Source organism: Hyaena hyaena, unplaced genomic scaffold, assembly GCF_003009895.1.
Source record: "Hyaena hyaena isolate Hyena2069 unplaced genomic scaffold, ASM300989v1 scaffold_606, whole genome shotgun sequence".
Classification (NCBI taxonomy): Eukaryota; Metazoa; Chordata; class Mammalia; order Carnivora; family Hyaenidae; genus Hyaena; species Hyaena hyaena.
Window position 1 is genome coordinate 74,182 of NW_024081238.1, and position 16,229 is coordinate 90,410.

Here is a 16,229-nt window from a genome sequence, read left to right on the forward strand (position 1 = left end):
TTGGAGTTTGTTATTAATTCTTAAGAGACTATTTGGAAAAAGGGAAATGTGATGAAATCTTGAGAACTTTACTTTAAAATCAACACTTGTTGGAGCAAATGTATACAAAAGGCTCCTTTTAGTGGTGGATAGCCTGTGATCAATGAAACTTGCCTATAATTTGACTGAATTTTAAAATACCTAAACAATGTATAAATTAGGAATGGTGCAAATCAACATATCAGTGTGGAGACAGTGAAGTCATTAAGGGAAATGTTTGCAGTGCCCACCCAAGTTCTTACAGTGGTTCATAGTATGAGATTTAGGGTTCTTTGTCTAAAAGCCAGCTGAGTTAGGACCTATTTGGTCCAATATGGTTATGATTAAGGAAGAAAACAATGGTAGTCTATAGACTATAAAATTTTCCCATCTCATTGAGAAGAGCAGTTTATTGTAAGATCAATCAGCCAACGGCTATTAAGTATTCACTGCATCTAAATCACCTCCCCTGTGTTTTCCCCAAACTCAACAAACACATGACAGTACAGTGGATTTACATTTTAAGTGTATATGGGGGGGAGGAATGTCATTTTAAACTTAAGGCATAATTTGAAAATTGCATAGAGTCAAAATTATGCTTGAAACCCACTGAATCACTTCTAAATTATTAGGACATAGGTGCTTAGAAGCTCAAAATCTGATTTGTGTTTTCCTCTGTCCCCTTCTCCCACCTTTCCCCCCTCCTTCTTTCCCTCCCTCCCTCCCTTCTTTCGTCTCCCACTTCTTCCTGGCCCCTCTCTTTTATTCCTTGGGTCAGTTGGAATCTAAGATTTCTTTCAAACGTAGGAATGTGAGGGATGATGAACACCTAGAGAACTTTACCGTATATTATAATCTTACCATGGTTAATAGCATGATATTTAGGGTTCTTTGCTTTTTTTTTGGAATATTGTATCTTATCTTTACTGACAATGTGTTACATACAATAAAATGTAAATATTTACAGGGTATGGAAAAAATTTAATGAAGTAAAATTTGTGAAGTTCTTAGTATAAGAGCTTAGCATGTAAGTGCTTTTTAAATAGCATCCATCTTGGAATACTACATGGCAATGAGAAACAATGAAATCTGGCCATGTGTAGCAACATGGATGGACCTTGAGCGTGTTATGCTGAGCAAAATAAGTCAGGCAGAGAAGGACAAATATCGTATGTTTGCACGTATAGGAGGATTAGGAGGAACTTGACGGAGGAACAAGGGGGAGAAGAGAGGGGGAAGGGAGAGAGGCAAACCATGAGAGACTCTTGAATGCTGACAAAAACTGAGGACTGATGGATGTGGGGGGGAGGGGGGATGGGCATGGAGGAGGACACTTGTGGGGATGAGCACTGAGTGTTATGTGGAAACTAATTTGACAATAAACTATTTGTAAAAAAATAAATAAATAAATAAAGTGAGTTTGTAATTTGGAAAAAAAATAAAAAATAAAAATAAATAGCATCCATCATTAGATAGATAGATAGATAGATAAAATGGTAGCCATAAAAACAACAATTATACAATTATAATTTGGAGCCCGGAATAAGTCTGCTTCTTAAAGCCAGTAGAGAAGTCACATGGTCATTAAGTGTTCTGATTCCTCCTCGGAAATGTGTGACTGAAGTACATTTGGCAAATGTATATTTGCCCCAAAGAAATAAGTTCTCTACCCTAAATTGATTTAATCTCAGCTGAAATTAGATTCCTGAACCAGATCTTAGACCCTAAAAATTCTTCTTGGGAATGAATTGTATATTTTGAGGGTTTTAAAGTACCTACTATTCTTAATTGTTATAAATTAAGATGTGCCCTAGAACTTGGAGATATTTCAGCTCATAGTCTCTTCTTCTCTTAGTTACTTAATGACTATTAAAAGCACTTGACAAGAGCCTATAGCCCATTTATGAAATGTAAAATTTCTTTGCAATGTGAATTGCTCTAATTTATCTTTTTCAAGTAAGACGTTCAGATACTTCAAACTTTTTGTTTGTTTGGTAATGTAAAAGACTGTGCTATAGGGTAGACTGTACCTCTCTAAAGTTTTTTTTTAAAGTTTATTTATTTATTTTGAGAGACCCCCAGCTGGGGAGGGGCAGAGAGAGACGGAAAAGAGAGAATCCTAAGTAGGTGTCCCACTGCCAGTGCAGAGCCCAATGTGGGGCTCAAACTCACAAACCATAAGGTCATGACCTGAGCCGAAGTCTGTGCTCAGCTGACTAAGCTGCCATAGCACCCCTGAACTGTGCTTTTATTTGTTTTGGCTGTTGCATATTAGAGAACTTCCATCATGTTAAAAGTGTGGTAGTTTTACACACGTTTTACATGTTCACGGAGTCGAACGTTGAGGGATACTTTTGTCATCAATTCTTGGTAGTGTCCCCATTGAACCCAAATTTCCTAGTGCTGTTCCCATTTCTAACCCCTCCCACAACCCTTATTCTCTGAATGACTTGGGCAAAATTTTCATTCCACCAGTAAGTCCTTAAAAAAAAAACTTATAGCACAAATGATTTCTTATTTTGCATACCCTTAACACAAGCATGGCAAGCATTGCACAGACTTGTACAATGAATCACCAACCACACTTGTCTTTGAACACTCAATGTTGGAAAAGTCCACTGTACAATTTTCCAAGTTAGGCAGGTATTAGATATACAAAAAGTAATACAAGTGGCTATAAGCAGCAGAAGACCTTCTCAAGCGATCTCAAAGTGTGACATTTCTGTGGTGGATTTGCTAAAATTTGCTAACTGTGAAGCTGGGTTTGCTAACTCTGTGACTGGACCCATCCTCAGGAAGAGGCGGTCATTAACCAAACTCCTAGCAGTGTTCTATAAAATCAGAATGCCATCTCATTCATCTATGGTGAGAAACCTGACTGCTCTAAGTCTAGTACACTTGTATTGACATGGTTAGTGCATTTGCTCCCTGCAGGCACGTATACAAGGTGGGCAGATTGTCATCTGAAGGTTTCCTGGAATGAGAACAAGGGAAAACTTGTTCCAAGGCACCATTCCAAGCCATTATGTGTGGATATCTAAGGTTCTTGTCATAGGATGATGTATTTCCTCCTTTGTGTAAGTTCTAGGAGGGGAGGAGCTGCAAGCGAAACTTCATGACTTTAAATTCCATGATATCTCCTATCTGGATCTCTCAACTGAACTGGTCCAGTTTATATATCCAAATACATCCTTTGTACTTCCACCTGATGTATAATAAATAGATATCTTAAATTTAGCATGCCCAAGCTGAGAGCTTCCATCTCATTCTCATGCCTCCATCCCTTTAAGTCAACCTCTTCCACAGTCTTGTCAGTCTCAGTTAAGATCTCCTTGCTTTGTCCTGGCTCCCTGTAGAGCCTAATTTCAACATAGATGCTGGAGCCATCTTGTTAGCACATGTCCTATCATGTAACTCATGGGCTATCAAGGCTTAACTCCAGTCTGCTGCCCAAACACAGGTATACGTAGGATCACAGTACTATCTACTTACTCTTGAAAGTGAGCAGCATAATTTGCATGACCATGTACCTGATGTACACGGGAGCTCTCTGAATTAATGTCTATGGAGAATACAACATTTCTTAAAGGGAAAGTAATAAAAATGTGCTAATTTGAAGCTTACATGTTTAAACAATAAGCAATTGTTTAGATTTCAGAACCACAAAGACTTTTTTTCAAGGAGGAATCTTTGACATTGTTTAGGATTACTGTCACATGGAGGTATTAAAAAAAGAGACCAACTTTTAGTAAGTTTTCTTCTTCTTATTTTTTACTTTCCTACGGACAATGCACCTCTTTATTGCCTGTATCCAAGGTGGACAGCTGACATTGTCAGGCTTTTAGTATTCTTTTGGCTTAGGCTTTATCCTGGATGTAACTGGGAATCATTAAAACTTTTTGAGTAGAAAAGTGCCTCACAGTTTAGGACTATACATTGAACATTTGTATTCTTTTCTTTAATGTTTATTTTTATTCTTGAGAGAGAGACACACACAGAGGCAGAGGCAGAGACAGAGACGGAGCGTGAGTGGGGGAGGGGCAGAGAGAGGGAGACACAGAATCCAAAGTAGGCTCCAGGCTCTGAGCTGTCAGCACAGAGCCCGACACGGGGCTCAAACCCATGAACTGCGAGATCATAACCTGAGCTAAAGTCAGATGCTTTACTGACTGAGCTCCCCCAGGCGCCCCGGAACATTTGTATTCTTATCTTGCTTATTTATTACTTGAAAGTAAGAGCTAATTAATTTGTTTTTTAATGTCTACCCCATTTCTCCACCTAGATTGTCATATCTTAGAAGACAGGAAATATATTTCTATTTCTTTGACATTTATAATATCTTATGCTATCCTTGATATTCAGTAGATGCTCAGTAACTACTTGGTGACATCCAAGAATATTCTGTATTATGGGCTGTCTGCTGGATTGCAGAGTAGAAATGAATTTGAACCTGGGGGGAAAAGGCTCTCCTGGTTATCCAGAGGATCAGAGTGAAGCCTGCCTTTGCTATTATGTAGGGTTTACCACAAAAAGATGCTCTTGGACAGGTAGCAAGTCTTTGTCACATCAAGTACAATCTGGATTTAAAGGCTTTACTATTTTTTAAAAATTTTAAAAATGTTTTTGTTTTTATTTTTGAGAGAGAGATAGAGACAGCATGAGCAGGGGAGGGTCAGAGAGAGAGGGAGATGCAGAATCTGAAACAGGCTCCAGGCTCTGAGCTAGCTGTTAGCACAGAGCCCAATGCGGGGCTCAAACCCACGAGCCGTGAGATAATGACCTAAGCCCAAGTCAGATGCTCAAACAACTGAGCCACCCAGGTGCCCCAAGGCTTTACTATTTTTATACAATTTAATTCTTGATAATCTGTTGCCCTATAGTGATAAAAATGTGTAGTTAATCAGATCATTGTTTTGCATGCTACTACTCGTTAGAAACCTATGCACTGATTTTTGTTTTTCACTAGCTTTATTTCTGATCTATTCTTGAAAACTGCTATTTTTCTTCATGATACTTCAGAAAATGTACAAGATTACTGGGATCAAAAGGCTTATTTCTAGTTGTGTGACTTACAAACTTTGCAATCTAGGCCTCAGTTTTGTTTTCGTTTTTGTTTCTTCATCTATAAGATGGAGATAATCATACCTGTATCAAAGAATTGTTGCCAAGATTGTATTTTGAAATCCTAAGCTAACTAACCAAATAAAGAAATCTGTTGCCAAGATTGCATTTTGAAATCCTAAGCTAACTAACCAAATAAAGAAATAAAAACTAAAAAGAGCCTGATGCTCACATTTAAGACCACATATGCAAGTTTGTACCCTATTCAGCTTCAACGTTGAAAATTTGTTGCTGAGAGAGGGCTTGTCACAAATATATATATATACCACATCTTTATCCATTCAGCCGTTGATGGACATTTGGGCTCTTTCCATACTTTGGCTATTGTCAATAGGGCTGCTGTAAACATTGGGGTGCATGTGACCCTTTGAAACAGCACACATGTATTCCTTGGATAAATACCTAGTAGTGTAATTACTGGGTTGTAGGGTAGTTCTATGTTTAATTTTTTGAGGAACCTCTGTACTGTTTTCCAGAGTGGCTGCACCAGTTTGCATTCCCACCAGCAGTGCAAAAGAGATCCTCTTTCTCTGCGTCCTCACCATCTGTTGTTGCCTTGAGTTGTTAATGTTAGTCTTTTTGACAAGTGTGAGGTGGTATCTCATTGTAGTTTTGATTTGTATTTCCCTGAAAATGAGTGATGTTGAGCATTTTTTTATGTGTCACTTGGTCATCTGGATGTCTTCTTTGGGGAGAAGTGTCTATTCATGTCTTTTGCCCATTTCTTCACTGGATTATTTGTTTCTTGGGTATTGAGTTTGTTAAGTTCTTTATAGATTTTGGATACTAACCCTTTCTCTGATATGTATATGATCTTACTTTTACATATTGATCATTACATTGGATATAAAATATACAAACTAAGAGAGTATCTTCAAGAACACAGGGGTCTTACATAAAACATAATTATTGAGCTAGAATCAGTCTGGTTAGGTGTTTAAGAGGTACAGGAGCTCTTTCAAATATCTGTTTCCTATCTATAAAATAAAGGAGCTGTATTAGATGGTCTCAAAAGTCCTTTGACATATAAACTGATATAAATCATTAGAGAAACATTTTTACATTACAATTTTCAATATATAATTAATGGTTCCCTAGTGGTTTGAAATAGCTTTTATGTTAGTAAAAATTTACTGATTCAATGATTCTCATGTTGTTCTAGTTCTGTCCCATTTGCCATTAAAACAGAAGATTATTTCCAATCTCATGAGAACATTTCTCATGGTTAGACAATTAAAGAGTTTTTTTGCTTATATGTGGCAACATGGAGACCAGAAATCTCACTAATGGTGATTCTGTAGACTGCAGTGATTTTCATTTATGCATATGTTGGTCAAATCTGTATTTTGTAACAGAATGGATTGCATCTGTTTTCTATTTGATTTTTTTATAAGTGGGTAAAAAAGTAACTTTTCAGAAGTCTGTACTGTATCTTTCACAAGTAACATTATGATACATAGTAATCCCTTTTTGAAAGCCTCATAAATGTTGATGAATTGCAAACAGTACTGAGTAAACTCAAAAGCTCTTATATTCCATACCATTTGAACCCACTTGCCTTATGAAAATGCAACTAAATTAGAAAGTTTTCCGTTTTCATAAGAATGCCTAGGACTTAGTGATTTATATGCATACATAATAGACAATGGATAGATTACCAGTGATATATCATAACCTCTCTGCATTGTGTTTAAAGGAAAGATGTATTTGAGGAGCCATCCAGAGATAAATATTCATTTAAAGAAGGTTGAATCAAGAATTTCTCTTCCATTTCTGTTGCATTTCATTGTTAAACATGAGGTGGGGTCCACTTCATGTTTGCTAATTCTTTTTCTTCTTTTCGACTGAGAATTATTTATAAACACAGTAAGTCTCTTACCACTAAAACAAATGTTCTGTTCATTTATCCATTTTTTCTTGTCCTTTGCCCTCTTGCATCTCCTCACTGGACGTTATCCTCAAAGTTATTTGTTATTAGTCACATTTCTCAATTGCTTTCTCAGACAATAAGCCAGTATTTCTGTTCTTTGAATTAGACAGCCATGTCCTATGTATAAAAAATAAAAATGTCAACACTCAGCTTATTAAAATGTGTTTTATTTGTGGTCAAATATTAGCTACAACCAATCTGATTTCTATAGCCATATGGACAGATTTATTGAGCAGATGATCCTTACATTTCTATTCAAGTATGATCGCTGAGAACCCATTTTTCAGATATGGTATCTGCTTCTTTAGACAGCTATGTGGATATATGCTTCATTTTGTAAATAAAATCCAGGTGCCTTATAAGGTTAAAATTTGAGGAAATATGTAATTTCATTTTGGGGTAATTAACTATAGTGGATTTGGCTTTTCTGTTCAATTTGTCTATGACACCATTGCAAGGTTTTTGGGTTTTCTTGTAAAATAGCATTTTTACTGTGTTAGTCCTCTGCTTAAAGCCTTTCAGTAATTTTTCACTGGGGTGTTTAGGATAAAATCCAAATGGCCTAGTCTGACTAGATGATCATGCATAGTCTGCCCTTGACACAAGCTTCCAACCTCACCTTCTGCTTCCTCTTTTTCTGAAAACTTAATTAAAGCAACGTGGCTTCACTCGTGTTCCCAACATATTTGGAGTACTTCTGTCTTCATGTATTTTCTCAGGTCCTTTCTTCTGCCTGGAATTACTTTGTCTCTCTTTTTTCATTTACAGAAATATTATCTGACTTTCATGAATGGATTTTTTCCCTTCACGTATGAAGCCATTGGTGAAATATTCCTTGAGGGGAAGAGAAGGGAATTGAGATATAGCAGCAAGGAAACATTTGTCTGTTATGTGGCAACTACCTTGATGGGCACTTTACATATATTATATCAGCAAGGGTTCTGTTTCATAAATTACCATAACGTTTTGTAACATTTTGTATTTAAGACATCATTATTATCCTCATTACGACCAACTTCGTGGACATTAGTGCATTTCCCACCTTTATCATGTGTACAGCATGCCACTTGGTTTTGGATGTACAAACATGAAAGAGATGTGGGCAGTTCTTGACCCTGGAGAAAAGACCGGAAGATTCATTAAAACTAAATAGTTTATAAAGCACGCAAAAAATTTAGTAAACACTAGTTCAGAGAGGAAGAGGGTTACTAAATATTGACTAAAATACTTCGTACCTGGAAGAGTAGCTTGAACCATAAACATGTGTCTTATGAATGAACATAATTGCCTAACCATTGTTACTTATGGGATGTATTAGCTACTTTCCTCATCCTTGCAGACAAAAATCAAGGGATAGTTTTTATAGAGCATGTAGTTATTGCATAGTACTTGATGTTGGACTGATTTGTGACTGCTGGTATTGTAGTTAAAAAGAAGTTTTTTATTTATTTCAAACAGGCTGTAGCTTAATATTCAGCTCTGTTTAGTAATTTATGCATAATTACAAGGGAAATTATTCATGATAGGCTATATTCTTGAAAGATACATGAACCAGAGGAAAATCAGAGGTAGATTAAAGATTATCATGATTTAGAATTAATTGTAGTAAGTTCAACTAAGCAGTTCCTGTCCAGACCTGCACTATTTGTTTAAGGAGAACTTGTATTTGCTCAGCAGAACACTCTGCTGAGAACTGGAAGTCCTTCTTGTTTACAGTGAAGCATGAACACCTTTTTATAACCTAATTTCTTAATATTTTCCCAAAGACAGTGTTTGCAAACTACACTAATTTGTTCTAATCTGAAATATTTTTCTATTTTTCAAAAAATACAGTGGTTAATTTCTTCCATTATTTTTGGTACTTATTTATTTCATCATAAAAAATGAATATTTTGCTGGCATTGCAATTATTTTTCAACATTTGATATACTGCAATGTGTATTACAATATTCCATATATAATTACAATATACCATATTCCAGTAATTCATAGACCCAATATATTGAAATTGGAGTAGATAATTTGCCAATTGTCTTTTAAAAATTAGATCTTAAAGGAAATCCAGAAAGAGAGAATGGAGGGAAAAGGCACTCACAATATTGGCAATACTGTGTTTTTTATAGGTTCTTTTTATTTCTCTTGAAAAATATAAAGCTGTCTATAATATCTCTGCCTATTTCACTTTACTGGCTTTTGGACACCATAATCTCATTTTTAATCTATTATTCCAAATAGAAAACTTGAAATTTGAGAATGGATTAAACTAGTATTTTATTCTGATGCTATTACAATAACTGGGTGTAGGAAAAGCTTTCTCTTCACTGTGACGGAACGAAACCCCATTCTAGTACAGGAAGTGCCTGATTCATGCGATTAACCAAAGAGAAATGCTGTATCTGGAAGTCATGGATGTATAAACCTGAATGTGTTTCTGACATCACTGACACTTCTTTTCTTTTATAGGTGTTAAAATGGGTAGAGGAAGCAGTGCAGTCTTCTAAAGTTCACCTGTTATCAACAGATCATTTGGAGCAAGCTGTAAATACTTGGAAAATTCCTTTTGATCCCAGCCTAAAAGAGGTTACTGTGTCTCTGAGTGGCCCTTCTCCAGGGATTGAAATTCGCAATCCTTTAGGTGAGATATATCATACATCATATAATAAAATATGAAAACCATGAAAGGTAAAAGGTTTTGGACCTTTATTTATGTCAAGTTAGTGCTAGCTTTATGAATAAATTCAGTAAATTCAAAAGTGACTATGAAAGATTTATTTAAAGAATAAAACTTTTTAGTCATAAGTATTGAATTAACATGAGATTCCAAAAACTGAAACTCCTAATAATTTACACAGATCAGATTTAGCAACTTAATTGTAGCTAAACTACTCAAAAGAAAAATTATTCAAATTGAGCCTGAAACTATATTTTCCTAACTTATGTATGAGGAAATATTTCACAGTAACATATTCTGTAAAATTCAGTATTTTATGTTATTTTTAATGAATCACATGAAACACTTCCATTTAAAACAACTGCCTAATTTTTTTACCATGTTGTCTTCTGGATAAGGTTTAATTTTATAGAAGACAGTTAAAAACCAAATTCGTATTCTTATTAGGATAATGGTTTTAATTTACTTTGCTTCCTCAATTATATGTCATAGCCCTAAGAATTGGCCTGATTCTGTGGCTAGCTGAATATTATAGTAAGACTTACTTTGTAAAGGAATCTAATAAAGATAGAAACCTCATTTTCCCTTCTATTTGCATTTAGATTTTTTTTAACCTATTGATGTTTGCAACATATTATCATTTCCATTGTGGCTACTGAAGCTTTTTTTTTTTTAATTTTTAATTTTTGTAACCCTTTTGTTTATTATTAAGAGACAGAGAGAGACAGAGCATGAGCACGGGAGGGGCAGAGAGCGTGGGAGACACAGAACCTGAGAGAGGCTCCAGGCTCTGAGCTGTCAGCACAGAGCCCAACATGGGGCTCAAACTCACAGAGTGCGAGATCATGGCCTGAGGTAAAGTCGGGCATTTAACCGACGGAGCCACCAGGCGCCCCAGTGTGTTGCTTTCCTTAAACCTATTTGTGAGTATTTGTACCTGGAAGAGAGTAACTAGCTTACTTATTCAATTTTAGTCTTAGGAAATAACTAATGCCTGAAAGAAAACAGTATAGGAAATCGTCCTCAAAGACCATTCATACTACCAATCAAAGTGGAAGTTTACAAAACAAGCAAGACCTATTTTTCAAGACTCCTCCAGGTTTAGCCAAATACGTGAATTTGTCTTGTGAGGTCTCATTCCATTCTAACTTTTCATGGTACCCGGGAAAGATTTATAGTCTTCACTACCTGGGTAATTAAAAATATCCGTATCCACTGTATTATGTTTCTACTACTTTAAAAAAGTAATTGACATTTTAAAAGTTATTTATAGTAATTGTAAAGCCTCTGATGCAAACATAGATTCTTATAATTGATTTGTTTATATAGCTGCAGAAGGAGTCCATAGGAAAGAGTGCCCAACTAAACTATGGCTTAATTCCAACTTTGCTTTTCTTCTTCTCTAGGTCCCAACTATTAGATACTTTCGATAAATCTCAAGTCATAGGAGATGGTATCATGCTGCTTTATTCTACCGCCTCCTTTAAATAGAACAGTAAAAGCCTTCTCCTGTGTTTCATGGAGCACAGGCTAACGTTTTGGATTTTGTGCACAAATGTGCCCAAGGCTCTCATGTTAGTAATACCATGAGTGATCTCCAAAAAGACATTTATTCTGGTTTACTGTTCTTGCCACCTATTAAATCTAAATGTCTCTAGTAACTGCACATAACTTCTCAGTGGCCATAATAATTGTTATCTAGGCTGGCTTTGGAAATGTGATTGCAGTCTGCCAGTTGTTATTTTTGTTTTAAGACCAAATCCTCATAGCAAATGGGGAATCTGCTCCTTCAGTTTCAATGTCCAGAAACCCTAAAATTAACCATGTTTAGATATAATGTTCTGAGCTATAGGCACAAATGTCCCTCTGGTAATTTATCCTGGAAATGTATACAGCTAATACACATAGCTGAAAGAAAGCTTATGCTTGTTACCTTTATGTCTGCCTTTCAGGGAAGCTGATAAAAAAAGGATTTGGCCTGAATGAGCTATTAAATATCCATAACTCTGCCAAGGTGGTGAATGTTAAAGAGCCAGAGGCTGGAATGTGGACAGTGAAGGTATGGTTATTTTACAAAGCTTATTTATTTTGTTTTAATGTTGGCAGTTTAGAAAGTGTATACAATGTTTATACCTTTTCTTGCAATACAAGAATGCTTTTACTAAAAAACAGTATGCATAATACATTTGTAAAGATGTCTTGATCACATGAATTTGGTAGTGTTAAATTTTGATGACCATGAAAGGCAGACTTAAATTCGTCAGATAGTTTTCCGATAATCAAACCTGTAGATTGACTTTTTTTATCCATCTTCTTTCCCCCAAACAATCAGAGATGGAGCTGGTTGAGAATAATGGTTAGGGGCCTAGGCTCTAGTATGGGGGTGCCTGGGTGGGAATCTCTATGCTGCCACTTAAAAGCTTCATTTCCTCGGGCTGTAAAGTTCTCTGTGCCTTGCTTTCCTCCTCCTAATGTCGGGATAAAAATAATATTCTTTTATTTCATAGAATGGTGCTAAGAATAAAATTAATATGATATAAATGAAATACTTAGCATAGTTCCTGTTACAAAATAAGCACTCAGGTTGTGTTGGCTATTGTTATTTGGATGGATCTACATTCCCTGTTTACTTGAACCTAATATGGTATTTGGATCCTAGAATTACATTATGTAATATATGTTCACTCTGAGCATTGTATTATGCTAATACAGAGGAGAGAATACACTCCCTGAACTCTGGAGAGAGTAAATGGAAATCCAGTTCTGCTGTAGATTATATGTGTGATGCATTGTAGTGAATGTTCTGAGCCACTTGTCCATGTTTCTCAGGCTTTTCAATGTGCCCTGGCCCAATTCCAACTCTAGTATCTGCATTTCTGTGACTAAGAGGTGTTTTTTTTTTTTTTTCCCAGAACAGAAGAAGGCTGTTCTGCCAGAGAATTAAACCCCTCAGGAGCAGCTTTCAGTCTCTAGCAGGAATAAACTCCAGTTGTCCATATGGGAGCGGGATTAAAAGCATGCGCTTCTGGGGCTACATTCCTTTTCCTGTATCACTCCCCTCTTCCTATGAGCATCCTTTGTACCTCCCAAATAAACAACTTGCTCTAGAATCCTTCTGGGATAACTCAAATGAAGATACCCCTTGCATCATTTACTCTTGCTATCTCAGCTTCCCTACATGAAAAAAAAAAAAAAAAAAAAAAGGAATTCATGGGCTCTTGATTGAAATGTGGGAGCTGCTGTATGTGCATGGAGGTGTTCATACCCCAGGCATTTGAGGTGCCATTTTTGCATGCCAGTTTTTGTTCTTGTTTGCTTTTTCCTTTTAAAAAGAATACCTGTATTAACTTTCCCAGCTTAAAGAATGAAAGCTTCCATTGTAACTCCATTCAAGCCCTAGAATATCATGTCTTTAGTCTCAGAACTCTCAGTCTTATAGGGAAAGTAGAAACTGCCCTATGGATTTTTATTTGGAGGTAGAAAATATGGGATAAGGGTTTGGGTGAAAAGGCAATGTGAAATGTAATGGCCCCATCTTCCTGTTTTATTCACCCCCTTCCATATGCACTTACTAGGTGCTTAGTATTTACTGAGGGCATTCAGTTGTAACGATGCAATGTTATACTACTATATTTTAAACAAATGTAGCCAAATTGGATGTTATAGTTATTTTAACCAACTCCTCCAGTCTATGACTAGGGTTGAGTCTGACCTTCTATTGCCACAGTAGAGAGTATAGGAGGTTTAGTCTCTTTTTTCCTCAAATACTTTAAGTGTGACCTAAGCCAACAATCTTGACTAGCAAGTTCACTGAAGCAATTTCTTCTTGCTTCAGAATGAATAAGCATCCAGTTATTGATTGTGAAATATGTACGAGTGATGACATTTCTTTTGTATTATTGGCAACTAATTGCAAAGTATATGAACTTCTGCAGGTGATTTGGATGGCTACCCATGGTATTTCCTCTAGTAAAACTCTTGCCCAGAAGTAGAGAAATATTGCATGGCTGTTGCTGTATCTTGTGCCTAACACATCTACCCATTCAGTCATGCATTCAATAAACATTTATGGAGTTTTGCCCTTGGCCATGTTCCCTGATACTTAATGGGCACTAAGCACATTTTAATTGATAATTAGAATAGAAAAGCACTGAGGATTACTCTGTGAGTGAGGAGGGAAGTAATAAGGGGATGAGATGATGGGGACTCTGTTTAGACAAGCCTGTAAGTTCAGACTCCTGTAATTAAGGAAACAATGAAAAGACACAGTATCTATTATCATATTATCCTGAATTTGTATCTAGTTCTTACCAAAAAAGCCTTGGTTCTGATGTCACAGCATTTCTAGAGTACAATTAGTGGTAGCTAAACAAAGGATATGCATTACAATGCAATTTAAAGATAATAACATTATTTTCCTCCTATATGAAATACCAAAATAATATATCAGGTTGATGCAAAAGAAATTGAGCTGAACCCACAGACATAAATATCACTGCTGACTTTGGATCTCCCTTTTCGATGGCTAATGAGTGATAATGTTTCACATGTGCACTTTCTCAAGAGAAATGTCTGAGATTAGATAGTATTATGTCTGGTGCTATCTCCCATGCACTCTGCTATCTGGAAAATGTCTGCTCTATCAGTAGAATTCATAATAATAGCTTTTTGAATATTTCACATAGCAGGTTTCATCCCAAGTATGGAAAACTATCTATTATTTGCCCTTAGCATGGTCTTCCAGGGTCACTCAACTGAGCCTCAACCAATCCTTTTAACTCTTGTCTATCACTTTCACGTACAATCTAATCAAATGTAACTTTGTACTATCTCTCACCCTATCTCCTACCGCATTCTCCTTACCCGTGTTTTCTCTTAAGTTGTTCCTTCTCCTAGAATGCCCTTCCTTTCTTTTTTAAAAATTGTTTTTATTTTAATGTTTTATTTCTGAGAGAGAGAGAGACAGTGTGAGCAGGGGAGGGTCAGAGAGAGAGGGAGACACAGAATCTGAAATAGTCTCCAGGCTCCGAGCTGGCTGTCTGCACAGAGCCCATCGAGGGGCTGGAACCCACAAACCGTGAGATCATGACCTGAGCTGAAGTCAGACGCTTAACTGACTGAGCCACCCGGGCACCTCTAGAATGCCCTTCCTTTCCATCTGACTTCTAACTTTCATGGCAAATGACACTTTCATCAAGACTTTTCTGACTTTTTTTCCATTAAAAGGCTCTCTTTTCCCTCTGGCTTTCTATTGCAACTTTTCTGCACCTCCCTTTTTGATAATTTCCCTTGTATATATTTCTGTACAGATTTTCTCTTCCTATTTTACTCTAGACCAAATTTTGTCAATGGTATGTGCCACAATATCCTTCCAGAAAAGTGTTGCATAAATATTCATGAATAAAAATGAATGCTTTTATTCTGATAATATCCAAGGAAGCAGGTAGAAGAGTCGATTTAGTTGTGTGCTGGCATGGAACTCTTTAATTTGTGCATGATTTAAAGTGCTGTGAGAGTGGCAATTTCTTTTCTTCCATAGTTTTCCTCTAAAACCTTGGTAATTACTTTTCTCTAACTTCTTAGGACACTGTTACAAAATAGACAATGAGTTTACTCATCTGTATAGTTCACATAAATGACTCAAATGTTTTAGGCTGCCTCTGATGCAGGTAAAAACACGTTAAAAATAGATGAGTAAAAAGAATGCAAGGTTTTATTAAAAGCACAAGAGAATGTTGCTTTATGTCCCTAAATTTGCATTGTAGAGAGGCTACAAATCCTGGATCTCATTTCTGTGCAATACAAATTTTCCATTCAGTCAGCTATATCTGCATATACAATGTTTGAACATAACCACAAAAACTGTCAGGCCAAACTTTGTTCCTTAAGGGGAACTTCCTACGAAGGTATTAAATAATTGTCAGCACCCTTTGGGTTTGGGTGGCACAAGCTGTTTCTCTTAGTCTAGGATTATCATTGTGATCATGTAATCCAACACATCCCTTGGGGCACGTTTTTCCATTAAGTAAATTTGGATACACTGTCCTTAGATAATCTTCCAAATAGAGAAAGGAGTGTACCCAACCACATGACTATATTGAGGTTCTGAGACTAGTAGGAATATTTTGGTTTTACATAGCTATGCTGGTTGCCAGAGACTACTAATGGATATTCTAAAGATAAAAGTATTTTGGAAACCGTACTTAAGTGGCATAAGCTTGTGTAGGAATCATAATTAAATAAACCTCAAGTCAACGAAGGACCACACAAGAAGATTATTATTCTGGCCTCCAATTATTTTCACCTGGTGACTCTTTTGAATAAGCCTAAAGATGACACCAGGTGTATTATTTAAATGGATTAGGTGCGGCATTAATTCAGATGTTTTGGGTCAATAGAATGCTTTATGGTAGATTTTTCTGGAAAATTTCCCAGTATTTTTAGTCTGCTGGTATCAGATTATCAACCAAATAGAATGTTTCCTTAAAA

At 36.2% G+C, this 16,229-nt stretch overlaps 1 protein-coding gene across 1 annotated transcript in view; it reads left to right on the forward strand.

Moving 5' to 3' along the window:
- Positions 1-16,229, forward strand: part of HMCN1 (hemicentin 1) — a gene marked incomplete at its 5' end in the record, with an annotated part of 345,453 nt that overhangs the window by 52,255 nt on the left and 276,969 nt on the right. The window contains 2 exons of the mRNA XM_039257197.1: positions 9,533-9,704; positions 11,693-11,799. Coding sequence (XP_039113128.1) covers positions 9,533-9,704; positions 11,693-11,799 — 279 coding nt within the window. The remainder of the gene's footprint in view (positions 1-9,532; positions 9,705-11,692; positions 11,800-16,229) is intronic.